Source organism: the organism of the source record quoted next, unplaced genomic scaffold (genome assembly GCF_019419815.1).
Source record: "Pyrus x bretschneideri cultivar Hongxiangsu unplaced genomic scaffold, Pyrus_bretschneideri_v1 Contig1, whole genome shotgun sequence".
In the NCBI taxonomy this organism is placed as follows: Eukaryota; Viridiplantae; Streptophyta; class Magnoliopsida; order Rosales; family Rosaceae; genus Pyrus; species Pyrus x bretschneideri.
In genome coordinates this window covers 8,909,930-8,936,576 of record NW_025999390.1, presented here as the reverse complement: position 1 = coordinate 8,936,576, position 26,647 = coordinate 8,909,930, and the positions used below count along the sequence as shown (strand labels likewise).

At 37.5% G+C, this 26,647-nt stretch overlaps 3 protein-coding genes and 1 pseudogene across 3 annotated transcripts; 1 reads left to right on the top strand and 3 right to left on the bottom strand.

The window, feature by feature from the left end:
- Window positions 1-241: 241 nt before the first annotated feature.
- Window positions 242-5,873, bottom strand: LOC125477109 (mitochondrial proton/calcium exchanger protein-like). The gene is made up of 14 exons (XM_048583958.1): window positions 4,949-5,873; window positions 4,371-4,683; window positions 3,948-4,094; window positions 3,773-3,861; window positions 3,583-3,675; window positions 2,996-3,122; window positions 2,740-2,804; window positions 2,417-2,591; window positions 1,888-2,082; window positions 1,697-1,744; window positions 1,170-1,316; window positions 997-1,079; window positions 779-894; window positions 242-606 (listed from the first exon to the last, which is right to left on the bottom strand). Exons 1-14 carry the CDS (start codon window positions 5,509-5,511, stop codon window positions 524-526), a joined length of 2,244 nt encoding a protein of 747 aa, XP_048439915.1. The 5' UTR covers window positions 5,512-5,873; the 3' UTR covers window positions 242-523.
- Window positions 5,874-6,384: 511 nt separating this feature from the next.
- Window positions 6,385-9,545, bottom strand: LOC103956030 (40S ribosomal protein S24-1-like). The gene is made up of 6 exons (XM_048583971.1): window positions 9,392-9,545; window positions 8,340-9,294; window positions 8,075-8,116; window positions 7,587-7,757; window positions 6,959-7,045; window positions 6,385-6,834 (listed from the first exon to the last, which is right to left on the bottom strand). The coding sequence occupies exons 2-6, from the start codon at window positions 8,412-8,414 to the stop codon at window positions 6,793-6,795; spliced, it is 417 nt and encodes a 138-aa protein (XP_048439928.1). The 5' UTR covers window positions 8,415-9,294; window positions 9,392-9,545; the 3' UTR covers window positions 6,385-6,792.
- Window positions 9,546-10,394: 849 nt separating this feature from the next.
- On the bottom strand, window positions 10,395-14,729 carry LOC103956029 (integrin-linked protein kinase 1). Its single transcript, XM_048583963.1, is given in 14 exon segments — window positions 10,395-10,653; window positions 10,774-10,905; window positions 11,040-11,164; window positions 11,489-11,574; window positions 11,995-12,116; window positions 12,235-12,297; window positions 12,527-12,558; window positions 12,560-12,607; window positions 12,709-12,829; window positions 13,049-13,134; window positions 13,420-13,446; window positions 13,448-13,525; window positions 13,637-13,711; window positions 14,261-14,729. Coding segments are annotated over 14 exon segments (1,437 nt in total). The 5' UTR covers window positions 14,696-14,729; the 3' UTR covers window positions 10,395-10,646.
- Window positions 14,730-21,621: 6,892 nt separating this feature from the next.
- Window positions 21,622-25,713, top strand: LOC125477107 (annotated as a pseudogene).
- The last annotated feature ends 934 nt before the right edge of the window (window positions 25,714-26,647 follow it).

Here is a 26,647-nt window from a genome sequence, read left to right as displayed (position 1 = left end):
ACATATATTAGGATTCCAGTACTTGGTAATACAAAAACTCTAGTACTAAAATTTTGATCGAGATCTTATGTGTTTTTTTCTAGTAACATGCATGATTCGTTGTAGACCGGCTCTCATCTTATGCTTTTTTACACACATCAAGTTTTATTCCTTTCGTAATCCTCTTCATCATCAATATATTGTCACTTTTCCATCAAAACGAATATCTTGTAACTTCCTACTCCAAGCAAATAAGAAGTGATTCTCGAAATTCAACCAACATCTTTTAACTTTCAAGAATGCATTTTTATATTTCTTATGATAAGTACAAAAGATATTTGACAGCACTCAGCCCTCTCTCTCTCTCTCTCTCTCTCAAACGGACCGGTAGAAGAAGATTAAAAAGCACTTCTGTATGTACGGAAAACGATTAGATACGATAGGATTGGACAGGGGACAGGATATAAGCTAACGGGTACACACATCATCAACCTCTCATGACAAAAGTGAGAGCTGGGATATGCATGCCATGCTACCATGTACTCTAAACTCTCTCGTCTTCTGCTGAGTTTGCATCTTCAGACCGACCTCCCAATCTCACAATGTCTTCCACAAGAATTTTCCCATCTGCGACAACACAACACAACAAGAATCATCAATCATCAAAATCATGAATCATATCAATGCATTTGGAGATGATACCAACATTAATTAATCGGAGATGCATTCGTGAGAATGCATGAGACAAGCAGTAGATATTCAGGAGAACTGATGAGATGAGCCTAGCAGAAGAACCAACCTTTATCTTTTGAAAGGTTGCCTATGAGTTCTTCGACACCCTCCTTGCCTAAAGTATTCTTCAAGTAGTTCACAGCAGCTGCAACCTCCTCAGGAGTTACTTTCCCATCAAAATCCCTGAACACATATCGAAACGATTAACTGCAAGAAGAAACAAATGACAATACCATCCATCGAGGTTGAAGAGTGTGAAGACATAAATGACAAATGACAATTCACCTGTCAAGTAATTGCCAGCGATCACCAATTTGAGCATCTACATCATCAATTTCCTTTTCAAGATTGTGAAGCATCGAATCAACCTGAAATACACAAAAGAAAAGAAACAAAATTCCATTAAGTGAACAATGATAAACATGTTATAAGAGAGAAGTTGGAATTGAATTTCTAACCTTGTCTATGAGCGCTGATGAAATCCCATTATCACCTTGTGCCTCAGCAGTACTCTCACTTTCATCTCGAGCAGCTTTGTATGCCTTTAAGGCATCCTTTTCACCATCTGTACCCTCTTTATCCACCACGCTATTGTAAAGTTCAATCTGGAAAGATCAAAGAAATCACCTTAAGCAAAGCATCCTTCTGACTTAGTGCATGCATAAGAAAGCTCATAATTAAATGCCATTAAAAGTATTAGCAAACGTCAATCTGCACATTCTTCAAACAAAAAGGGACAAAAGCATAAATAACATCAACATCATCCAAGTTCTTCAATATAACAAGCAGATGCATAGAAATGACTCAGAACTGGAGGCAATATTTATGATGCGTGGTCCTTCTCATTAACAGCAAGCAGTTATCCCTCCTATGTTTCTGCTGCATATATTGAGCAAGGGAAGACTACCAGGCATACCAAAGATAAATGCTTTCATCTTAAAAAATACCCAATATAAACTAAGAACAATTAAAGGTTTTAAATTACCTCCTTATTGACAAGCCTCAGGAACTCTTCACGTTCTCTACTCACAGACTGAAATATTATTCAACAAACAAAATATTAAGAAGCTGTTAAGCTTACAGCGTGGATGATCACGCTTGAAATTTTGGTAGAGGAAAAAGAAGAGAGAACACTCCACAATAAAAATATTGAGAGTTATTCAGTCCAGTCCTTACAGATGCGGAAGCCAAAACAGCCAACGCACGACTTATTTCGCAGAGCTTCTCTTGCTTTTCTAGTGTCCTTGCCCTGGCTTGTTCTTGTGCTTCTTTGGCTGTTGGAATAGTCATCTCTTTCAATGCCTTATCCTCTTCTTTGGCTTTAGATTCTTTCATTCTGGCTAGCTCTTCTTCCTCTCTCTGCTCCTCCTCCTGTCACATAATAATTCAGAAAGCCACTCAGTACAAATAAGGATCAACCAACAGAGACAGAAGTGAACAGTTACATCAAAATTAATTCTTCAACGAAAGTTATCTAAGTCAGATGATAGTCATAACATTTTATTTCAGGAGGTTTTCTTCAGCACTATAATTTGTGTTTTTCATTTTGATTGCTCATCCTTTTTCTGGGTTCCAAATTCAGACAACCCCAAACTAAATGCTTCAAAACTGGCTATAAAAATACACACACACATTTAGTTCTGGTTACTAAAACACTAAAAGCTAATCTATAAGACCGTCAAAATGAAAAACAAACAATTTCAACCTTGATCTTTTCTTCCTGCATCTCAAGGAACTCCAATTTCCTCCTCCTTTCAGATACAGAGTCTTCCGAGGGCAACGATGTAACACCAACAGTATCCACCACTTCATCTGGCAAAGAAGACAGTGTAGCTCGAACGGCGTCAGCTGGCATCAACCTTCCAGACACAATGAAGGCTCTGCATTGTGCACATCAAACAAGAACTAAGTTAAACTCGCTCCAGTATCAAGATATACATGAACTGTAGGGCTTCTGAATGTAAAAGCAATAATAAAGAATTAAACAAAACCAAAGAGTTAGGTGTGCATTATGGGGCCTAAGAATACCTGGAAAGGATCAAAAGCGAAGATGGCATGGAGTGATTGAGAGACAAATCCAACCAATCACGAAGCTACATGATGACATTAGTGAATAAATGAGCACAGAGATCAGTTTTGATATATCATAAATCACCAAGCTCCATTAACTACTTATGAAGCTGAAAAGTATATTCAGACTCTAAGTTGCCAAAAAAGGTAATGGAAGTTTCAACCGCCTGATCTGCAATCGAAGAAAGGAGTATCTGGTCTAAGCATGGTATACCTGCTGGCGCATATCTTCCACAGAACGCAAACCAAGCATTCCACGCTCCCTGCATTCCTCGCGCAGCTCATCTTCTGTAAGGGATTCCACTCCTTCTTCTTGAATTAACGTATCATCAGCCTTAATCCTGACAAAAAAAAAATGTTGATAAACATTAAAACAAAACTCAATTTATCAGTTCCTTTTTCAGAAAATAGGTTGAAAAACTCTTGCATGTTCGTCTATTTACTTCATGTTTTGGTTTATATGTAGCTAATTCAAATACCAATTAGGGATAGCAGCATTTTCGAATAGTTCTTTATGTTCGCAGTAAGAAATTCTTTGATCAAATTCTCTAACAAGATAGTATATGCTCTTCTTGAAAAGAAGAGTATGTCTCTAGTGATTTACTAAAGATTTCATTGATGAAATAAGAAAAAATATATCAAAGAAAGATGACCAAGCTTAAACCAAGACCTAATTGGGCAGAGCACAGCATGAGGAGCCTAATAAATAGCTCCAATTTAAGATTAACTTTACTATTCTTGTTTCTAAAAAGGCTACAACAAAAAAAATGTACATCTAATATGCAAAGATATGCATCTCACCGCTGGAGTCTTTTCCGGAGCATATATCGCAAATATGCATCTGTTCCATAAGGGCTAATATTCATATATTTGCACATACTGACTAATCGAGGCCTGCATGCAACAGAAAACAGAGTCATTAACTTCACGGACAAATGCATTCTATCACATTCAAACATTAAAACCTTGAGCAATCATGATAAAAGATAACCTGCTGATGTTATCAAGGGTAAGTTCATCATTAAACAACTTGGCAAACCCCAAAATCTCCTCGTTGGAAACACGTCCACCCGTTCTAACCTACACATAGAAATTGACAGGTTTGCATACAAGATATATTGGAGAAACAAACATGGAAAGTTTACCATAGGAACTGAAATCCTCACTTTGTTTAAAAAATCATCTAGATCTTCTGCTGTTTGCTTAATTTCTCCACTCCTAGAGTTTTGAACTTCCTTTGCCATTTCTTTGGCCGTGTCTTGGAGGAACTTAGCGTATTCTATTCTTGCCTTTAGCCTCCTTTTCAATGCCTCCTACAAATTGATAAGAAAGTTGAAATCGAACATACTACAACATAAGGGGAAAAAGCAAAGCCCCTAAGCATATGTGAATACTTAAGTTAGTATTAGAAAAATACTATAATACGAAAGAAACTATGTGTACATGAATTGCAAACACAAGTTGGTAGGAGAATGGACATGCAGAGACATGACGTGTATCATGCAGGCACGCATTTAAGCAAACTCTAGAACAAAAGAAGGTGTCATGCAGAGTCCAAGCTAAATCGATTACAAATATACAATCCCTACCTCTTCCTTCAATTTGTCTTGAAAAGTTGATGGCAGCATGTTGGGGAACAATTTGAGGAAAACTGGCAGCAAAAATTCCATGAAAGGAACGATGATGAAAACCGACAAGGGAACTAGCCTAAAGATATCAGCTGTTGTGCGGGTGAGCTGTTGTCTCTCCCTTCTAGAGAGAGTCTTGCCGCCAGCAAGCTTTAGCAGCAATCTCGAACAAATCCTTACATCAGCACCCAGAAGCTTAATACCCAACCAATAATGCTGCAATGTGGATATAAATTCCTTCTTCCAGTGAACAAGTTTCTTGGCCCAGTCTTCCCTGCATAATCAAACAATCATGAAAACCAGCATTTGTGAAGATGAAATCATCTTGGATTAAAAATGAAATCTTGTTGATTAAAAGAGCCAACAGATGGGCTGACATGGGCGCAGCCACACTTTCTAGAGTGGATATGCTTCTGGTATTCTGCCCACTTCAAACTCCTCCACAATTTAGATTAGTTTAAAGTAGAATATCGCAATTTAGATTAGTTTAAGATAGAATATCGGAAAAAGATGAAAGATTTTAACCTATATATTCTAACCTGCTCATGGAAGCCACAGCTCTCAAAGCAGGGCCAATTCCGAGGATTGTGGCCCAAACTTTCTGCAACATGGGTTTGACAGCCTTTTCCTTGAGAGATTCTTGCAATTTCTTGGCCTTGGCGGCTTTCGCAGTGCTCAACCCCTGGACAGCTTGATCGCAGTCCTCCGGAGACGCCTCCTTTCTTCTTTTGGCAGCCAAACGCTCGTTCTCCTCGTCATCACTGGGACTCCCAGCCTCAGTAGGCTTGGCGGGCGCCGCCGCTGCAGCTGTGGACGCATTTCGAATCGCCTGCGACATCCACCGCTGATGTATCCCCATTGGCGAGATATAGACATACCCCAATCGCCGGAACTCGTCTTTTGCCACGGAAACTTTATCATCACCGTCGTTGTTGCTGCTGCTGCTGCTCTTAAGCGTGACGATACTGCTGAAGCCCCTGGACTCCAATTTCTGATCGCCATGGGAATGCCCGAGCCACCGGAATCCAGGGCTGGCGCGGGACGACGCCGTTACATAGTCGATGACGATTCTTTTCCTCCTGAAGATCGCTGTCGAAGCCATTTCTCAATTTCTGCACTCAATTTCAGATCTCACGCATAATCAACTGCAGCACACAGGTGAAACAATGTCGTTTCGGGGTTTCTAAAAACCACTCGATCGAAATTAAAAACCTGAAACCCTTCTCTTCGAAAGCAAATTACTTCAGGGTTTAGGGTTTATATATTATCAAGTAATAAGTAAATTTTTTAGAGTAACAAAATTGACCGTTCCAACCCAAGTTATCCTTTAAGCAAATCCTGGAAAATAAGAAAAATACCGACTTTTTATCCAAGAAAATCACGCCGTCAAGTGACAAAATTTATAATTTGTTTCCGTATAAATTTATTATCTAAATTAATAATTAACAAAATTCTCTTTATCAATTAAAAGATAAAATAAAATAAATAAATAAACTAAAAGATAAAACATCTCAAAAAAAAAAAAAAAAAAAAAAAAAAAAAAAAAGAGGCTAAAAGATAAAAAGAGGTGAAAAACTATTCAAAGTGGGTAGACGTATGTTAGTTAGACAATACATAGTGTCACATGAAAGATAAATAACTTTAGCGGGGCTAATCGTATAGTTTTCGTGTTAGAATAACATTTTTGCAATTGATTAAAAATAGAGGTATTGGTTGATTTTTTCCAAATTTGTAAAGAGCTGTCAAATGTTTTTTCAAAATTTTAATTTTAACAGATAACACCTTAAACTTTTACCATTGGCCAATTTTCCTCTAACTTTTAATTTTAGTTGATTACCGTTTAAACTTTATAAAAATTCAAGAGGGCAATTAGATAAATCAAAGTAAGAAATTGATTGCTCCTTAAAAGTTCAATGAAAATAGACAAATACCACAAAAAAATAATTACGGGATACTAGTGAAGCCTGTGAAGGGATATGCTCAAAGATTCGTTTACATATGCTGAATTCTCAGTCAAATTGATAGATCTTTGGCAATAAACAAGGCAACAGGAAAATAAATATCATGGACCATTCTTTGGTTGCAACACATCCGTAGACAGAAACTACAATCAACGAATTTGCAAATTTGCGACGATATTCTGCGTAGTTTCTTTCTTGTCTTGAATTAATGCAAATGATCTCCGACTAATTTTCATGATTAAAAGTCTAAAAGCACGATCAATATAAGGGCGGAAAAAAAAAAAATCTGAGGATTAAACGCTGCAAAATCACAACATAAGCCTCAATTCAATCGTCAAAACTTTTACAGGGGCTAAGAGACACAGAGGTTGATGCAGAAACATGCTGAGACGAACACAGGCAGCCTCAGAATGTGTAGAAGCTCATTTCTTCTTCCCGCCCTTGGCAGCATCACCAGCCTTAGTCTGCGCGAATCACAAAAACGGTACCACAAAAGAGTTAGGGCACTGAAAACATAACAAGGTTCAAAAAAGTAGTTCCGCCAACAATTTCAGGTTCAAAAACAGAACAAGGATCATATATTTTTACCTTCTTTACTCCGCGGATCTTCTTGGCTCTGTTCTTCCTTTCCTTGAGTTGTTTCCTTGACTTCTCCACCTTTGTATCCAATCCATTCTGCAAAAGTAGCCATGGTTGAGCGAGTAAGAGAGAGTGCGAGAGATAGACTCTCGGTGTGTGTAGTTATAAAGGATTCAAGAGACAAACCCCCAAGGATATGGGCATTTGAAGCGAAACCAAAAACACATGCAACAACTGTATTGACCGAAATCATAACATCGCCATTTGACACATAACAAATGACTGTTAACTTGGGAAGGACTGCAAAGCCTACTTCTATAGCTTTCAAAACCATTATATACCAGACGCAGAAGCATTGACAAATCAGACTCTTCAAATTCTGTAAGGTCTTCCCGTGAAAGGTGATAGATCAGAGGATCGGAAAAAACTAATCAACATAATTTAAAACAGATTCACCTCCTTTATAACCCTTTTGCCTACAGTTTATAATAGCCTGAAAGGGCCCCTTCATCAAACTCAAACGATTAAAAAAAATCCAATGGATGCACATATTAAATGACGAGAAATAAACTTATGTCGAAGCATAAGGAACTGCGATTTACATGCAATGTGCTTGAGAAAAAGAAGGTACAGTTACCCTGATCAGCCTGTACTTGGGCTCGTACTTCTTTGCATTCTCAACAGAATCATAAATCAAGCCAAAACCAGTGGACTTCCCTCCTCCGAAATGGGTGCGGAACTTGAAAACAAAGATGGCATTTGGATCCCTCACTTCATACAACCTTGCCAGTTTCTCCTTCAACTCCGCCTACAATACGACATGAAACAGAAATTCTTTTCAGCCGACAGAACAAACAATCCGCCCAGCGAAAAAATAAAGCCACAACTTGAGAAAAGGTGAGATTAACAACACGAACAACTAAGCATCGTCGATATAGTGCAACCCAAACCTCCAAACCATTGTCTAAGATTCAAAACATTTCTTTACAACAACCAAGCCTTACCCCACTAAGTGGGGTGGCTGTATGAGCTACCCTCGGTTTTGCGCCAAGTCTTACAGAATAACATGTAGCTCAATGGTACTAGAATTTTCAGGAGTAAAATGTTAAAGAACGGAAAACAAACCTTGGAAACATTCGGTCTTCCTGGATGCAGAACATCGATAACCTGCAAGAAACAAAGGATTTACACACTCAAAGTTAAAACGTAGAAATACATTGCTTTTCTGGGCAATGCTTTTTACAGCTAGATTTTACGATTCCACTTCGGCAGCACAGTTGAACTCGAGATTCAGTTTATGATATGGGATTGTTTGGTTGGATATTTTTCTTGGTTTCTCCGACTTTTTTTCTAGTTGACCAAACAGGAGAATAGCAGGTAGAAGACTCACGAACTGCTTTCTGGAGAGGAGACGGTTGGTCATGAACTTCCTCGTCCGGATCGTCACCGCCTTGCTATCCGCCATGGCTGTCTTTCTCTACCTTGTGTTTCAAATTTCAATTTCTGCGCCTCCGCTCTTCTTTCCCTCCTGTGAGTGTCTGCGTTGTGAGCTTTTTCGCCGGGGAAGGAGGAGTAGGGTTTTAGGGTTACTACTTACTAGAGTAGAAGATATGTTGGGCCGCTCTTCAAAATATTAATCTCAACCCAAAGCCCACCGATTTTCTTTTATTAAATTAAAACACCAATTAAAATTCTAAACAACTTTTTTCAAGAAACTAATTTTGTTGCGGATACCTTGGCTTCTGTGGGCCATTCCTCTCCTAGCGCGATCGTTCGTCATCATCCGTTGCCTAGTAAGTTTCATTCAGCTTGGTTATGATTTTGCTTGCTCCTTTTGCCCTAGAAGCTTCTCTTTGTAATTGTTATTTCCGTCTCTAAATATATTATTTTGCCTGGTAGAATTTTAAATATTTATTCTCTTCTTTATCCTTTAAAAAAAAAAATAATAATGTCCACACCATCAATTCTTTTTGCTAAACTTTTATCTTCTTTCTCAAAAATTAAATTGAATAAATTAAAAAAGAATCAAGAAGTAAAAGTTTTTAATTTTTATTGAGAAAGTAGCATGACACAATTTAACGCTTAGTCAAGCTAAAGATAGCAGGAAACCCAAAAAAAAAGGCTTATAGGATTATCAACGTACGTATGTACACTATATATAGTATAACGCAGTGAAATTTATCATGTACAAGAAGATAAAACTATCCTCTTAAATAATAATCAGGTCGATGGCAATGCAGCAGCTGCAGGTTGCGACTGCGAGTCAACCAGGATGGACCAGAGAACATGCACATCTTCGCACGGACAAGACCTCACGTCCTTGTACAATATATATATCCCCTTTCCTGCAGTTTTGTAAAGAATCAAACTGAGAGCTGGAGATTAAGAGGAAAGAGGTTAGATAGAATTAGATTGCAGAAGGAGAAACGAGGAATTGCGTACGCTTTCTGTGGCTCGAGTGCAGACGATCCCAGAGCTTCTTCAATGGGGAGACGAGGGAGTGAAGCCACCCCATTGGAAGGAAGGAATGAATGGGGAAGAAGGTGGGAGGAAGGGTTTAAATGGTGGGTTTGCTTTGCAATCATGCTACGAAAATATATATGACTCTTGTTGACGAGTCTTTGTCACATCCTTTCTCTCCCCCTCTACCAAACTAAGGAGCAAAATAAAAACAAACCCTTCTCATTTCTCAGTCTTAACCATTTTTTTCTTCCTTTCACACTTGAAAACTCCTTTTCCTTCCTTCCAACATAATCATATTGGTGCTTGCTTGTGCCGCAAGCCTCCCTCGTGCAGTTAAGCTAATTAATCGGTTTCTTTTGTGTTCCTTTTCGGGTGCCCTTGTTTTTGTGTTAACTACAGCGTCGAGTTTCTGAAAGTTTCGGCCTTTTCTTCTGAAGTTAGTGATAAGGTACATTAGTCGTAGTAGTTAGAGATAATGCAGTAAGGATACAAGCAAGATATTGGATTAGTCTTCCGCTTCAACTTGAAGGAACCCACCTTTCACAATACATTTAAATTATATGCAAACAATTGTTAAAAAAGTGGATGGCTTTTTAACCCATGAGCCTTCTAGGAAAATGCTCGATTAATTCGGATAAAACGGTGATTAAGGCCGAATGATTCCATAAGCAAACGATTACTTATGAAGATAATTAATCTGAGATGATTGGTTTACATTACAAATTTGCAAACACGTGTGGTTAATTTGTCTACGTTATGGGCTCCATCTTCACCCAAAGGAAAAGCAACTTCAGAAGGCTTCTTCTTCTTCTTCTTCTTCTATACACTTTACAGATCGTACAAATAACATCAGTTTTTAGATCGTTTCTTTTCGCTGCAAAATGCGGTGATCATCGTCAAATCAAAGGGATTCGGATGCAATGAGAATATATTTTGGGAGTACGTTATTATGTGCGTGTGTGCGTACGTAAAACAAATCATCTACATGAAAGGAAAATTTCTTTTTCGCACATGAATCTGATACATACTAGAAAGGAACTGTTCCAGCTCCTTAGCAAACAAAGATTATGGGATAGCAATCCAACTCTTTACGTAGGCTGACTCGATTTCTTAGTCTAAACCAAAGCCCCCCTCTTGATTATTAATTACATTGCAACGTCGAGCCCCGAGCACCTAGTCTGCGCCCAAGTCCTTTTCTCAATTCGTCTTCCAATGGAACTGAGACTGCCCCCTCTTATTTCCTGCATATCATCAAATCGTATAATGCGTTACAGTGCAGTAAGAAAATGAAATCCACAACTTGTCCGTGTGCGAGAGAAAGTACTATGAACCTTTTGAAGATACAAAGAAGATAGACGTACCAAGGAAGCTTAAACGTGTCTTTCCACCATCCCTGCTTTGAGCAATTCGAAACTATCTTGTCCAACCGTACAATAATCTCCGAGAAAATGGGCCTCATAACAGGTTCTGGATTCCAACATTCCTCAATCAACCTGCATTCATATCATTTTAGCATCATCAATTAAGCATTACAATTCCCCTTTCAGATACGACGAGAAAAAGTTATTGCATGTTAACCAGTAGATCACGGTGAACTTACAGTGACTTGTATTGAAATCAAACTTACTCTTTTACTTCAGGGGGATAACTTTTTGATTTGGTCTTCAGCTGCGGTCTTTTTCCTTCCAAACACATCAGTTTCGCAGCCTCTTCCATAGGCTTGGGATGGAATGGTTGTAATCCCTCAACCATCTATGAGAAAACAAAGCCACACAAAGACAAGTTATTGCTTATTTCAAAATAATAAGCAACAATGTAATTGCTTTCCACACAAGATCAAAAGAAAAAACCATCCACAAATTCCCCCAAACCATCGGTGTTTTAAATAAGAATTCAAAAGTCAATGTCTGCAAGAGTGCTACGTTCACAGCAAAGTGTTTATGTGTATTGTTTAAGCTTGAGAAAGCAATGTACTGTATATTCTAGGAACCCAGGAAAGTAAACTAATTTAGAAGTGCTGAACTGACAATGAATTATACTTGATAACACAATGAAGATAGTAAAAATGAAGGGTACCTCGTATAATATAAGACCGAAAGAGTATGCATCCACACTTCTGGTGAAAATTTCATCTTTGTAGATCTCAGGTGCCACATATAAACCTAGAATGAAAGAGGACAAATTATAATTCAAGTCCTGATGACGAGTTTCAGATGAGTAGATCTAGTCTTCTTGTTGCAAAAAACAGAAATATACAATGTTTTGAGAGCAACATGCACATCCTGTATACACTAATACGCATGTAGTAGTTGTGTAGATTGATCAGCTTTTGTCTAATTAAATGATTCAAAAATGATTCTTCCTATAATCTAAATTTTCCCAGAAATTAAGATCTTGCGCTCCTATAGAGTCGAAGAGAAAATTTCCTTCTCAAAGAGCGAAAGTTAAGCAACAATCAGAATCCAAAATTTTTAATTATGAATATATTTCTACTCGTAAAGACCGAATAATTTTATCATAGAGTGCAGATCATGAGAGATGAATTCAAGGCAAGAAAGTGATTCAGTGGTACAAGAACTTACTTGAAAGGTCAGTGTCAGCCCAAGGCTGTGCTAGTTTTGCTTTGTCAGGTGAGATTTTTGACATTCTTAACAAGCCAAATCCAGCTACTTTCAGTTGACCTCCATTATCGAGCAAAATATTTCTGGCACCTTACCAAAATTTCAAATATGAAATAACCGTACATCCCAACCAGAACCATCAAAAAATTAATAGCCAATTATTACACCTATTACATCAACTTATGCATTTGGTTGTCTTACTTTGGCTTTAAATCACAGTGGATTACTGGGTCTGGTTTACATTCATGAAGATAATTCACGCCCCTGGTAACAAGAATAAGAAAAGAAAAATGTCATAAATGTGAATTGGCTGAACCTAGCTAGACAGTTAGAAGGAAGAGCATGCTTGAGCTACTCATCGATATATAAACCATATGATACGATTATGTGCTTGTATCTGAACATAAAACATTTTTTTTTTTTGTGTATGCTGAATTTCTATTTGAATGGAGAAGTTTTTAAAAGAATAATTGGCAGAAAAACAAATACATGCCTTGCAATGTCAAGAGCAAATCTTAGGGCTTTTTAACAGAGATAAGCGCCCTTTCTTTTGAAGATAGCTTCCCAAGTCACCCTGAAATATCACCATCAAAGCATTGCCAAGTCATGGTTAAGCTATTTAAGTGTATATGAGTGCGCGCACACATTCAATATATATGCAGAGAGAGAGCTTACTTTTGAATGATACTCTGAGACAATCATCATCGGTATATTTTGGGTAACGGCACCAACAAATTGAACGATGTTAGGATGCCGAACCTTCTCTAACAACTCCAGCTCATGTTTGAAAGCATTACTGTCGGATTTAAGGAAACTATGAAGAAAGAATGCATCATAAAACCATATAAGTCTATACCATAAAAATGTGCCATCCCACGCTGAACTAATGGCTCTGCAAATAACTAAGGAGCAATTCAATTTCAAACAACAAGAAGATTACATAAATTGTACTACTTTAGACATAAGTGGTAGTACAACATCACCTAAACGGTTTTCAGGGGATGAGAGTACATACATGCTTTCAGGGTCTGTATAGCGATCCTTGTCAAGTATCTTTACAGAAACCTTCGTACCATTCCATTTAGCCACTTGATACGATCCCTGTTGAGAAAAAGGGAGAAATATATCAGCAATCTGTCTAAACAAGAAAGCACACATTAATTGTCTTGCCGATCTGCAACATTACGCACATCCTGATAGGAGTTCAATAATAAGGGACTCAGACTTCCAATTTCCCGAGTGCAAAGAAACTGCTTTCAATGCACCCGAAGACTTGAGACATATCATAACTACTACTACTACTACTACTAGACCGGAGCATATATGAACAGTGAAAAGCAGAGCCTGAAATCTACAAATGGTGGTGAAAAGGAGAAAAGGAACAACCTTTGTGATACCATCACTCTTTCGAACAGTGAAGCTCTAACGGATTGAGCTCATACTCTGGAACTTCTCGAGGATTCGCAACAGTCATTGGTGTCTTCCTGATTTTCTAGAAAATAAACACAAAGAGAACACAACAAATGTATTAATCTCCACCTGCAGACAGGCTAAATTTTTCAATCAGAGAGAAAGAAAGAAGCTGATCAGACTATATACATACCGGAACTTTGGCTCCACGGGATTTCAGAATATTGTAAACTTCCGTGTTCCCGTAATACTTAGCATCTACAGCTGCCTGTCCACATTCAACACATTTGTAATATTCAATCTCCCACATTATAATATCACAAATTACGAACTTGTAAGCATATTTTCTTCTTAATTCTATTTACAATCATAATAATCTAATTACAATTTGATTAATTTAAACAAAAACATTAAGAGCTGGTTTGGTATTGCTGTGCTTTGAAAAAAAAGCTGCTTTTGCTGTGAAAATAAGCAGCTGTGAAATAAAGCAGAAGAATGTTTGGTAAACTTTTTTGTAAAAGTGCTTTTGAAAAAAAAAAAACAGTATTATAGTGTTTGGTAAACTTTTGTGTAAAATAGATGTGAAAAAAAAACCGGTTTTTCAAAGCTAGGTTTTGCAGCTTTTTGTTTTTGGCTTTTTTCCATCTAAAACTATGAAAAAAAAATGAAGCTGAATGTTTACCAAACACAAAAACAACTTTTTTTTTATACCAGTTTTTTTCAGTATGCCTAACACACAGAGAATTAATGGAAAGGATACTTAGATTGATTCATCGCCATATGATAGATGACAAAGAGGGTAGTAAGGAAGCAGTACCGTGCTGCCCCAGCGATCCCGAGCATCGATATTGGCCTTGCGAGAGAGCAACAGCCTAGCAACCTCGACGTGGCCCTCGCAGGCAGCGATATGGAGCGCCGTACGGCCGTCCAAATCGATGCTGTTGACGTCGACGCCTTGATTGAGGAGGTCCTCGACGCCATGGACGTCGCCGCGGCAGGCGAGGAAGAGGAGGTTCATGGTGGAGTCGAGATTCTCGGGGATGGAGAGATCGACGTCGTCGTCATCGTCGTGGGAAGGGCTGCGGCGGATGGGGTCGAGGGAGGACTGCCTGCCGAAGCTGAAGCGCAAGTTGTTCCTCCTGGGGTCGAGCGAGGATTGGCGGGAGAACTGGCGACTGAGATTCCGGCGCAGCGACCCCGTCGAGAACTGCCTTGATATTCCCCGCTTCAGCTGCGCCGCGATGCTCTCCATTTGAATATATTCAATGGAAGAAGTATGCGCACGCAGCAGCAGCAGTTGTACAATTACAGATACACGATCATCTCTGTCATCTCCTTCTTCTTATTTTTGTTCGGGATCAACTTGTTACTGGTAATGCTGGTGGCGGTGCTGGGGTCGGGATCGAGAGCTTCAATGTGAGGCTCCGAGAGAGGGGGTTAAGCTCTCGATTCCAATCGACGCGGTGAGAGGAGGAAATGAGGTCTCAAACGAGAGAGCAAGAGGAGAGAGAGAGAGAGAGAGAGAGATCCGAGTGGGGCGCCGCGCATTCAAGAGAGAGCGAGAAATGGAGGGGGAGGAATGTTAGTGGTGTAATTTTATGCCCCCGGTTTCCAGTTCCACGAACTGCCGCGGAAATGCCGGTTTGCATGTTTCTTTATTTTGTTTTTATATTTTTTTTGCTTTTTTGGACGTGTAAAACGCGGCAAAGCTACAGTTTGCTTCAGTTCTGTTATTATTGTGTCATTATTCAAGAGCAATTACCTGTGACAAAATTACACGTAATTGCTTTTTTAATTCATTTTATTTATGAGAATCGGATCCTAGGCTGATTCTTTTTACAAGAATGATGAAGATCCGTGAATTGTGTCGTTTATCGTACATTGTGCGATTAAAATTTATTTTAAATATTTTATTTAAAATTAAACACAAATAGTACTTGACAAAAATCGACTGTATAATTTACAATGAACGAACACAATTTACGAATTTTCAGAATTCTCACCAAAATGATGCGGAGAGGATCCTGTTGGTATTTATGGTATGGCTGAATTTAGTTTGATTTGGCATTGTACAGGCACAGCAGGAGATGAGAATGGCATGGATTAAGCCTAAACGAGGAATTGGCCGCGTCTGTGTAACAGCGTATGGTTATTTTTTAGGAATGTCTCACACACTTCTCATTAATTTCTGTCATTTGATATTCTTCAATTCATTCGATTTGATAGTCGAAAATTAAAAAGTATATGAATATCACACCTCTTTTTTTTATTCCAACAGGGTAAATTTGTAAAAATAGATGATTTTCTGGTTACTTTTTCAGGCTATTGTTTGCTCTAAGTCAAAATGACTTTTATGACACATTACGAAATTGTATCATTATTTTGAAATAGACCTATGCCATGTAAATTCTCTTCAAGTGTCTATTTTACGTTCAACTTCCCTTCCCCTACTTTCACTTCAATTATTTAGCAAAAATGAATGTGGCTATGTTTACATGAAGGGGATTTTGATTTGAAGTTTAGATCTTGACATTTTTGTTTTTGTTTTATAGACATTGGATTGGAATGAATGCGATGACTAGATGATGGAGTGGATCGAGCCGACTAGGTCAAAACTGAGAATCGGACAAGTTTTGCACACAAGTTGAATAAACCTGTCCCTTTGATCCGTTCAACCATCTTATCATCATCTCACTAGAGGATCCTAGTGCACGTCACGACGCTATTCAACTCGCTTTACTTTCTTAACAACTTTGTTAGTTTTTGACCATCGATTTTCTTTCATTTATTCAATATGATAATAAAAAATTAAGAAAAATATATGAGAGATAAAAATGAATGTACAAATAGGCACCACCTCCTGAAATATTGTGTCATTTGAATTGAATGAAAGATACAAGAAGCTAGGAGAAGAGAGATTTTATTAGTGCGCCAGGAGCACGGAACAGTACCATACATGTAATTATATAAGTGGTGGAAAATGTTCTTTTCAAGTATTCCTCCAATTGTATTATTACATTTGATGTACCGTTCCGTAGTCCATATTGTTATCATTATTTCACTAGGTTCGATCTAAAATCATTGAAACTGCCGGCCAGACCGGAGAGAAAAATTCATATTTTCACATGGATGGATTGTATACCTACCAACCCCATTTATTTTAGCGCATGGAGATAGAGGAATCAATTCCACCGCCCAAAATGTTATTCTATGCCATTCTCCAGTACTCCCAAATCCCACCAAACAAAGAGGAATCTGACTATATATATATATATATATATAGACACACACACACACATGTACACACACATATAAAGGGAAGCACTACGTACATGGGATGCCCACTACAATAATTTATGCTACCACTTCATCCTAACAAGAACACCCATCCACTGAAATCCCATTTTTCTTTTCTAACAAAACAAGGATTAAGGAAGATCATGTCAGTCAAATCTTATTGGATCAGGCAAGATGAATCCAATTTCTCTATGTTACAGGATAGGCCCTCAAACAAGGTAAACTTTTGCCGTGGGTGATGAAATAAGGTGAATTTTCATTCTAACTGATTAAGTGTGTGTTTCTTATCAAGACAGTCCCGGCTCTACAAACCTATCGCCTATCAAACAATTCTAAAAGGCCAATGAATTCTGAAGCGTCACATATCTTGATGCGTACATGGCATGCCTATCATTTCTCAAAGCACGGGGCGATAAGCCTATGTTAGAAACAAAACCAAACTAAACATCTGCGATATTTGCAAAAACAGACATCAGGGACGAAACTTCAAATATCATTGTCTATCATCAAGTCAACTCAGTACCTTGGTAAACTGTAACAAATGCAACCTGGAATTGATTCAGGTAATCAACAGTCAAACACACTCGATACCAAATCGTTAAGATAAGGTAAAATGCATTTATCCAAAAGATAGTCACAGTTAAAGCAACTAAGCTACTTACACAGCTTAATCCAGAAAACCAACACTTTCAGTAATTTGGCAAGGGAATAAGGTATGCAAACCTTGAATATCTTCTGATGAGTTAAACGTCTAAGTGCGACTTTTATTGCCATCTAAACTCATCGCAAAGCTAACTTCCACACTAGTGTTAACATAAAGTGAATGATAAAGCATTACTTTCTATGCTTGTTGGGACCGGTCTTGTACCCACCCTTGGTAGGCTTTCCCCAAGGTGTTCGAGAACCCTTCCCATGAGACCCACTGCTCTTGCGCTTACCCTCACCTCCACCATGAGGATGATCAACTGGATTCATTGCCACTTCTCGAACCGTTGGTCTGATGCCTCGCCTCCGGTTTTGCCCAGCCTTATAAAGTTTCTTGGGCTTATTTCCAGCACTTGGGACTGTACCAATCGTAGCCCCGCATCAATCCATTTTTCAACACCTGAAGGCAGTCTCACTAAACACCTTGAAGCAGTGGGTTCTTTCAAAATCTTTGCAAAACTGCCTGGTGCTCGAACTAACTTGCCACCTTGGCCCGGGTTCATCTCGATGCTGTGTATTTTGGCTTGAATGTGCATATCAGCAAGAGGCATGCACCTTCCGTATTGTGAATTCATATCATAGTGAACAACTGATTACTTGAACCAGCTACATCTGTGGAAAGTATAACAATACAAGTAAAGTTTGTTTTGGCAGCAACTAGATCAATACAATTAAAAGGAAAGGCTTTTCCTAGTTTTTCAGATGACTCACGGAAAGCAACACCACAAAATGGACACAACCATTCTCAGGATCATTGCTAAAAATAATATGGGTGCAAACTGCAATGGTGGTTTACAGTGCAGAAGAAAGAGACGACGCCAAAGAGAAGGAACTGATGTAGCACAATATCAACATCGAGAAGACGATTGTTCATTTATGGATACAACGGTTATTTATTGATCGTTGTTTTGTTTAAGACAAACAGAACATCTGCATTGTCTTCTCAAGTAGAAACATCCCACATTCCACAAACTATGGCAAAAACATCCCTTGAAATACAACTGTTCATTCATCGAACTCTAGCCGCCTACTGCCTACTGGCTCTGCCATAACTTTCTGCTTAACCCTATATAGCATTGACCTTCTAGTTGTCAGGGTATTTCTCCTAATTTTTTCAACAAGCAAGCTTTCCTATATAAATTATACAGACAATAACTTCACTCAAGAATTTACTTCAAATCCGCGTTTTGGTTCCTACCCAACTAAAGGGAGAGTGAGCTTAAGGTTTAGGTTACGATTTGGGCCTAGCCCAAAAAAAGCCAGTTACAATATAGTCAGAACTTTTGCACTAAGTGGCGGGAGCCCAAAACAAGAGTTCAGCAATAACGGAATTTAAAATTACATATGTTAATAAACAAACCTAAGACATTTCACTTACAAGTGAAGGAAAATACACTAGACCGAAGTGAAGGGAACCATTGTTTTAAGTTCAGAATAATGAAATTGTATTTGTTTGTAGTTGGTTTTCTTCTGTTTATTCATAAGTTTGTTATTCTCTATATATTAATCAATTTAATTTTCAACTAGACCTAAACCGGAAGACATGTCCAGTGTAATTGAAAGAAGCACCATACTTTCTCCATTACAAATCCGTTGAGTATACAAGGACTAAACATATTAAGCTGTTAGACTATTGTATAAGCATCATGAGAATAAAATGGATACACTTCATTAATCTTGCAACCATCAATAAAGAATCATTACCATGAGTCACTTCCAGCATATCTTTGAACTTCCTCCTATAGTTCTTAGCTATGGTCACAAAAACAAACAATACAAGACCCCACTACCACCTCAACAATGAACAATAAATGTTGCTCAAGTATTCAAGTTTGTGCATTAAGTTATGGTTGATACAAAGGTCTCTTCTTAATAGGGCAAGAGAGCAACCACAACTACAAACACTTTTGTCGCTAGAGTAAAAGAACAACCATAAAATAAAAGATAAATGGGGAATTAATAGTGCCCCTTAGAAATGAATTGATCACGTCTCTTCTTTCTCTTTCTCCTGTTTCACATGCTTTTTTATGTCGCTCTACTTGTATTATAACATACATCTTTGGCTTGAATATCAAGTACTAGAATGAGTAGCTGCTGATATAAAAATCAGTAGATCAGACGTGCAAGACTTGTATCCTTGGAAGGAAAATATTATTGGTTCACCGAAGTGGCTTTTAGAGAGAGTTGAAAAGTCATTTTATATCCAAGGGATGAAAATTTTATAGGGGTCAGTTTGGTATTGTCGTGTTTTTTAAAAAAATTTGATTATGTTGTGTTGTGATAATAAATTGTTGTAAAATAAAGTTGTTGATGTTTGGTAAACTTTTGTTGTAAAAATGCTTTAAATAATAAAAAAAAAGTAGTGTCTGAGTGTTTGGTAAACTTTAATATAAAGCGCTTTGAATATGTTAAATGACTAAAAATATATGATATTTAATATGATATAATAATTGTTAAAAGTAGCAAAGATTGTAATTTTTTAAAACATGTGAGGGTATAATTGCTATTTGAAAATTTCATTAAATGAGCACTAATTATAATGCTTTGAAAAAAAAAAACTTTTTCTTAGAAGTATGGTAGAACCATGATTTTACTTTTCTATGTTTGTTTACTGTTAATCAATTTTAAAAAAAAATATTTTGTTTTACCAAACACATTTAATATTTCAGATTTTTTAATAAGTGCCTTTTTTTTTTTTTTAAAGCACCAAAATCTTAAACCAACTCTTAAAAAAAAGGTTATTTATAAATTTTCACAACTTATGAGGTAATGCCTAACATAAAAGCTGAGAATAAAAAATTTTGGTGACTTACAATTAGAGAGTAAATTAGTCAAAGCCTCCCTTGTGTTATAAATTATCCTCCCTTCTTATTAGGTGGTGTAAAAAATACCTTGTAAGAGATTTCTACCTTTGACTTTGGAATTGACGACAATCCCCCAGGGTCTCTTCTTTCTTTTCCCCTCTATGTTTCTCATATCTTCCTTTGTGGTCGTTCTTTTGCTCTAGTGACAAGAGTGTTTGTAGTCGTGGTTGTTCTCTTGAACTACTAAAGAGAGACCTTTATAGCATTTATGGCTTAATGTGCAAACTTAAATCTTTGAGTAGCATTTGTTGTTCATTGTTGAGGTGGTGGGTTTTCGTATTGTATGTTGCTTTGTGCCCATAGCTAAGAACTATAGGAGGAAGCTCAAGGTATGCTAGAAGTGACTCGTAATAATGTGTTTTTTATTGATGATTGCAAGATCAGTAGAGAAGTGTTGCCGTCCCTCATGATGCTTGTATGATAATCTAACAGCTTAACATATTTAATCCTTGTATTCTTAGTGAATTTGTAATGGAGAAAGTATGGTGCTTTTTCTAGTTACACTTGACATGTCTTCAGGTTTAGATAGTTGAAAATGAAGCTGACAAATGTACAGGGAATAACAAACTAATGAATGAATCGAAGAATAAACTAACTACAAACAAATATAATTTTATTATTAATTTAAAACAGAGATTACCATAACAGCTACAAAATCTGAAATAACTACATTGTAAAATGACTTATTCTTAACTGAATTACCTAACACTCTGTCTATAGAGAACTAATCATTAATCCCTAGTAAACAAGAAAACAAAACCCTATTTCCAATGAGCTGGGACCAAATCCTAACCTAGACCCTAATTATGTTTAGTTATTTTCTTTTAATTTTTTAATTTTTTTAACTATTTTTTTTGTCAAATAATTTTTTTAATAAAAAAATTCATTCTCATTTGGATAATGAGAATTATCTTCATATCTTTTTTGTGAGGATCTAGGAAATCCTTTAATTACGTCTGTTTATTGTATATAGTAAAGATAGTTTTCGTCAATACTGTTTATATTTAATTTTAAATAAAAAAGTTTATAATAATTTTTTACCGTACAATATACAATAAACGGATGTGATTAAAATGGAGGATCTGGTGAGAATTCTTTAAATAGGACCAAAATAACAGGTCCCACGTCAATACCCAGCCAGGCCAAGATTTAGAGTGGGACCAACGAGGATACTGAAGGAGTGTAGCAAAGCTGACCCTACCAACCCCAAAGGGTTTTATCGTCGATCGACTTTAACTCGATATAAAATCCACTGCTTTGAATAGTAAAACAAAGCCACACTAGCAGCTCTCTCCCTCTCTCATTCACTCCAATGGCGACCATTTCTTCACCTCCGATTCGCTACTCCGAACTTCTCTTCGTCCTCCTCCTCTTCCTCCTCGGAGCACCTCCAATTCGTCAGCTTCTCTGAAACGCTATCGTTTCCTCTGACGAGTTCAGCTTCGAGATCAATAAGCCACAGCCATGGCCGCACCAAGCAACTCGCCGTCTCCGCTAGAAGCGTCGACGAGAATATCGCCGATAACGCCTTCTCTTCCAACGGCCTCTCCTCCTTCCACCACCCGCTCCAAGTATGCATGCGTTATAGATAAATGTAAATTTGTATTTTCGTTAAAAAGATTAAATTTAATTTAATTAGTGATTACTGATTGATTAATCAGGGTGAGAAGGCACACGATTTCGGTGTTCGTTGGGGACGAAAGTGGAATGATAAATCGGATTGCGGGGGTGTTTGCGCGGAGGGGATACAACATCGAATCCCTGGCTGTTGGTCTGAACAGGGACAAAGCTCTCTTCACTATCGTCGTCTCCGGGACCGAAAGGGTCTTACGCCAAGTAATCGAGCAGCTTAACAAGCTCGTCAATGTTATGAAGGTTTAGCTTCTAATCTACTACAAATTTCCCATTAATTAATGTATTAAACTGTTAATTACTCTAGGTAAAGTGTGACCTGCAGGTTATATGAGCTAATATTTAGGATTTATCTGATCACTTTTGCTGCAATGTGTTAAATGTGGAGTGCAGTTGTAATCATTTTGGTCGACTGATTTATCAGTTTGTTTGTTTGTTATAATGTGGCGGGTAGGTTGAAGATATCTCAAATAAGCCGCAGGTAGAGCGCGAACTAGTGCTTATAAAAGTAAATTCCGATCCAAGATAGTCATGCCGAGGTAGTTACAGAGTCATCCCTGGTATTGGACATAGCTAGTTTTGCTCAAGGTTTTGAAATGTGTTTGTTTACGATTTTCTGTTTTTGTTTATATTTACCAGATCAAGTGGTTAGTGAGTATCTTTAGAGCAAAGATTGTGGATATCTCAGAACACTCAGTAACCATCGAGGTAATGATTGGTACACGTTCAGTGCAGATAGCATCTCTAGGCAGGCCTTTCGTTGAGACCAAGTGAATATTCATACTTCCTCCATTATTTATAGGACTGAGCATCTGTACATGATTTCCAGTTTGACTTTTACTCAAGTTCCAAAACCAAGTTATTTTTTGTGTTAATTTTTTGATGATATAGGTAACAGGAGATCCTGGGAAGATGGTTGCTCTGCAAAGAAATTTAAGCAAGTTTGGGATCAGAGAAGTTGCCAGAACCGGAAAGGTGCCAGTTTAATCGAGCATCATTGGAATTCTAGTTGTTTTCTTCTTCTCCTAAGATCTCATATTAGTGTTCTTTTAGTGATATATGTCATGCGTAAAAATCTTTTGTTGTTTTCGCCTGTAGATTGCCTTGAGGAGGGAAAAGTTGGTTGCATCTGCTCCATTTTGGCGATATTCAGCAGCTTCATATCCTGATCTTGAGAGAACAGTTCCTGTTGATGCTCTTGTAGGGTTTGAAAACGGATTAGTTAATGCTGAATCTGATGTGTCTTCTGAGGTATTTTCTTCCTCAGCCTTTGATTTGATTAGTCCTTATCAAAAGCATCTACTGTACTCTGTTTTTTCGTTTCCCATGCTTCTTACAATTTGATGAGAGTATGTATGAGGCTAACCCTTTTCTGTGGAACAAATGGGAATTTTTAGGAAACTGCTTCTGTAGATTACTTGATTTGATATTATTATTTCAGTTTCAATATAGAGAATTCCATCGTTTAATCATAAGGTCTTTCACCATACAAGAGTCATTATGAAACTTTTGATATAGCTATATTATCGGTTGTTAAGCTGTTGCTACATTTCAATCTCATGAAAATACCAATCAATAAATGCAGTCTTTCCTCTTTTTTTTTTTTTTTTTTTTGAAACAGTGATTCTATCATTTTTGTACGTAACTGTAAATCATCATTGACTTGTCAATTAATACGTATACATTTGTTCATGAAGGGTGATGTTTATCCTGTGGAGCCGTCTGATACCTTTACTGTCAAACAAGTTCTTGATGCTCACTGGGGTGTTCTCAATGATGAAGATGTAAGTAAATCATATAATCGTGAATGGTAATTTTTCAGTTTCTATCTCTTTCAATGGGGTTCTAGTCATACCCTATCATAATCACTGAGTTTTGTTGACTATTTTTCTTTGGGCTACACTTTCAGACCAATGGACTTCGATCGCACACTTTATCCATGCTTGTAAATGATGTTCCTGGGGTTCTCTACATTCTTACTGGCGTTTTTGCTCGAAGGGGTTATAACATTCAGGTATCTTTTCTTCTTCTGTTATTCCCTCCTTTATGTCTCCTATTCAGGTAGAAGTTTTTAGGCATCTGTTTAAACAAGCTGATTTATGGCTACCAGAGTTTAGCTGTTGGCCGTGCAGAAGTTGAGGGGCAATCTCGCATTACTACTGTTGTTCCCGGTACAGATGAATCAATTAGCAAGTTGGTGCAGCAGCTTTATAAGCTTGTCGATATTCATAATGTAAGATTGTTAACTATTCTAAAGAATGCATTTTCTTGATATGTTAAAGAAGATATGTTGGTTCTCATCTGTTGTGATTAATGCAATGAATAATTTTAATGCTATAGGGTTAATGCAAATATAGTCTTTGCATGATTTGTCTGCACTGTCTGAGTCTTGAATTCACATTTTTGACCTAAATCGCCTGATTGTAGCCTCCCCTTCATTCAAAATCTTGTTACTTGTAAATGCTGGTTGAATAGCCTGGGAGCATGAAACCTCATCAGTCTGTTGTTATCTCCACAACCGACTAAGTCACTCTCGGATATGATGGAGCAAAAGAAACAGAATAAGATATAATTGGAGATGGTTCAAACCCGGAAGTCCGGCACTTAGATGGCTCATCTCCTTGCTTCATAACTCCTTCGCACCCTTAACTTCTGTCAGAATAGTCTTTATTATGTTTACATTAAGAATGGTGGCCTTGTTGTGAATAACAAACTTTATAACTTTTGACTTGTTCAGGTTCAAGATCTTACCAATTTGCCATTTGCTGAGCGGGAACTGATGTTGATAAAAATTGCTGCAGATGCTGTTGCTCGAAGAGATGTACTTGATATTGGCAAGATTTTTAGGGCCAAGGCTGTGGACGTTTCTGACCACACAATAACCCTTGAGGTGAATATGCCCTTTTCATATATAGAATTAGGGGGATAAACCTCACTTGCTATGACCCGAGATGATTTGCATGTATTAAAGAGAATAGACACGCTATATATTACCTCAAGATGATGGGATGATGCTAAGGGGCCATTTTACGTTGTTAGAGGACAGATCGCACTGCTGGTAACTTGGCACTGATCATATTTACTTGATTCGGTTTTGTCCAGCTTACGGAGACATAAACAAGATGGTTGCATTGCAGAGATTGTTGGAGCCCTATGGAATTTGTGAGGTTTGTCCTACAATCTTTAGTCAAGTCTTGAAAATTTTGATAAGGGCAGCTTGCATTATGAGTCTTGGCTTAGTTCCGTGGACACCATATTTTTTCTTGGCTATATAGTTTACGAGCTGACTCCTTAAGCAATCACAAACTTACTTTTCCCTCTATGTTTTTCGGGTGTCATTACTATCGTCTATGAGCTGACTCCTCAAACAAGAACGCTTTGTGGATCTTGCAGGTGGCGCGTACTGGACGAATTGCATTGGTGCGTGAGTCGGGTGTGGATTCGAAGCACCTCCGTGGATATTCTTTGCCTCTGTAGTTTGCACTTGCAGGTTGAGAATGATTTCGGAAACTTGAATGAGAGCACTTCTAAATGTGTGCAAGGTGCGCAATCTTGTACATACATACGAGGCTATGGCGGACGCCGAGCTGGAGGGCGCAATCAGGCTGACCTAGTACAATTTCAACTTCTTTGCTTTCAATTTTATTGCAGATCACCTTCAGCTAGGATTTTTGTTTGCGTTTATATAGTCCGCAGAACTAATTTATTTTCGTTACTAGAAGACAAAATCTCCGTTTGCTGAAATAGAACAATGCAAGTATTCGGAACATTACACTAGTATAGCCGAGCTGTAATGTGCGTCTCTCTCTATTCAAATCTCATCATCTGTGTTTAGAAATAGCCTGCGTATAAATACCGCGTTAGCGGAATCCCGTATTCCGTATTGACTGATAAAAGGTATTGTGAGTATATACGGGTAGGGTAGTGCATTATGAATATTCATGACATACTCAAGTACCATGAGAATAGTCCAATGAAACTATGGTACTCAAATATGCAACAAAATCTATAAAATACGTCAAATAAAACTACAACATTGAATAGATCGCTATCCTCTTTATGGTTTATACATTGCATAACAAAGCTTTTTCGTTGGACAAAATGCATAATTAATAAGTTAAGGAAGCTGTGTCTCAGTATTGATAAGATTTAACTGACATAAGTATAACATTGTATCATAAAAAAGGGCGAATTATAAGTTGTCTCAAACTATATAAATCATTAAAACATCCCAAAAGCAACAAACGGATACATTTGGATTACCATATCCAAACGAAAAGGCTATCTAAACATCAAGATTAATAATTGGGTTCCCTAGTTCCATTGTACTACACTACTAATATTACATTAGACATGCCCAAAGGATTCAATTTTATTTTATTTTATATTTATTCAAAATGATTCATGAGATTGACATAACTTCTCATTTTGGTTCCTCAGATTTAAAATCGATAGAAGGGGCCTCTGAGATTGTCCACCGCCAATCATTTGGTGTTCTGTGAGGTAATCTCTGTTAAATTGAGTATTTTTGTCAAAATCAACTTCTCCTTTAAATTGTCATAGAACCAAAATTATTAACGGTGTAGGATCACCGCTTCTATCGATTTTAAATCTAAAAAACAGTGATGAATTTTAACAATCTCATGGATTATTTTTTTCTGCAACACAATATTCTAAACTGCTCAAGCACCCAATTCGAACTTGAA

What these genes read in the sequence shown, in the direction of transcription:
- LOC125477109 (XM_048583958.1), bottom strand. Translation starts at nt 5,511, where the DNA reads ATGGCTTCGACAGCGATCTTCAGGAGGAAAAGAATCGTCATCGACTAT. An exon ending in TAGATGATTTTTTAAACAAA is followed by an intron (nt 3,862 to 3,947) that starts GTGAGGATTTCA and finishes TTCTATGTGTAG; the next exon opens with GTTAGAACGGGTGGACGTGT. An exon ending in TCGCTTTTGATCCTTTCCAG is followed by an intron (nt 2,592 to 2,739) that starts GTATTCTTAGGC and finishes TGCACAATGCAG; the next exon opens with AGCCTTCATTGTGTCTGGAA.
- LOC103956030 (XM_048583971.1), bottom strand. Translation starts at nt 8,414, where the DNA reads ATGGCGGATAGCAAGGCGGTGACGATCCGGACGAGGAAGTTCATGACC. An exon ending in TCCTCTCCAGAAAGCAGTTC is followed by an intron (nt 8,117 to 8,339) that starts GTGAGTCTTCTA and finishes TGTTTCTTGCAG; the next exon opens with GTTATCGATGTTCTGCATCC. An exon ending in CCAAGTACAGGCTGATCAGG is followed by an intron (nt 7,046 to 7,586) that starts GTAACTGTACCT and finishes CTACTTTTGCAG; the next exon opens with AATGGATTGGATACAAAGGT.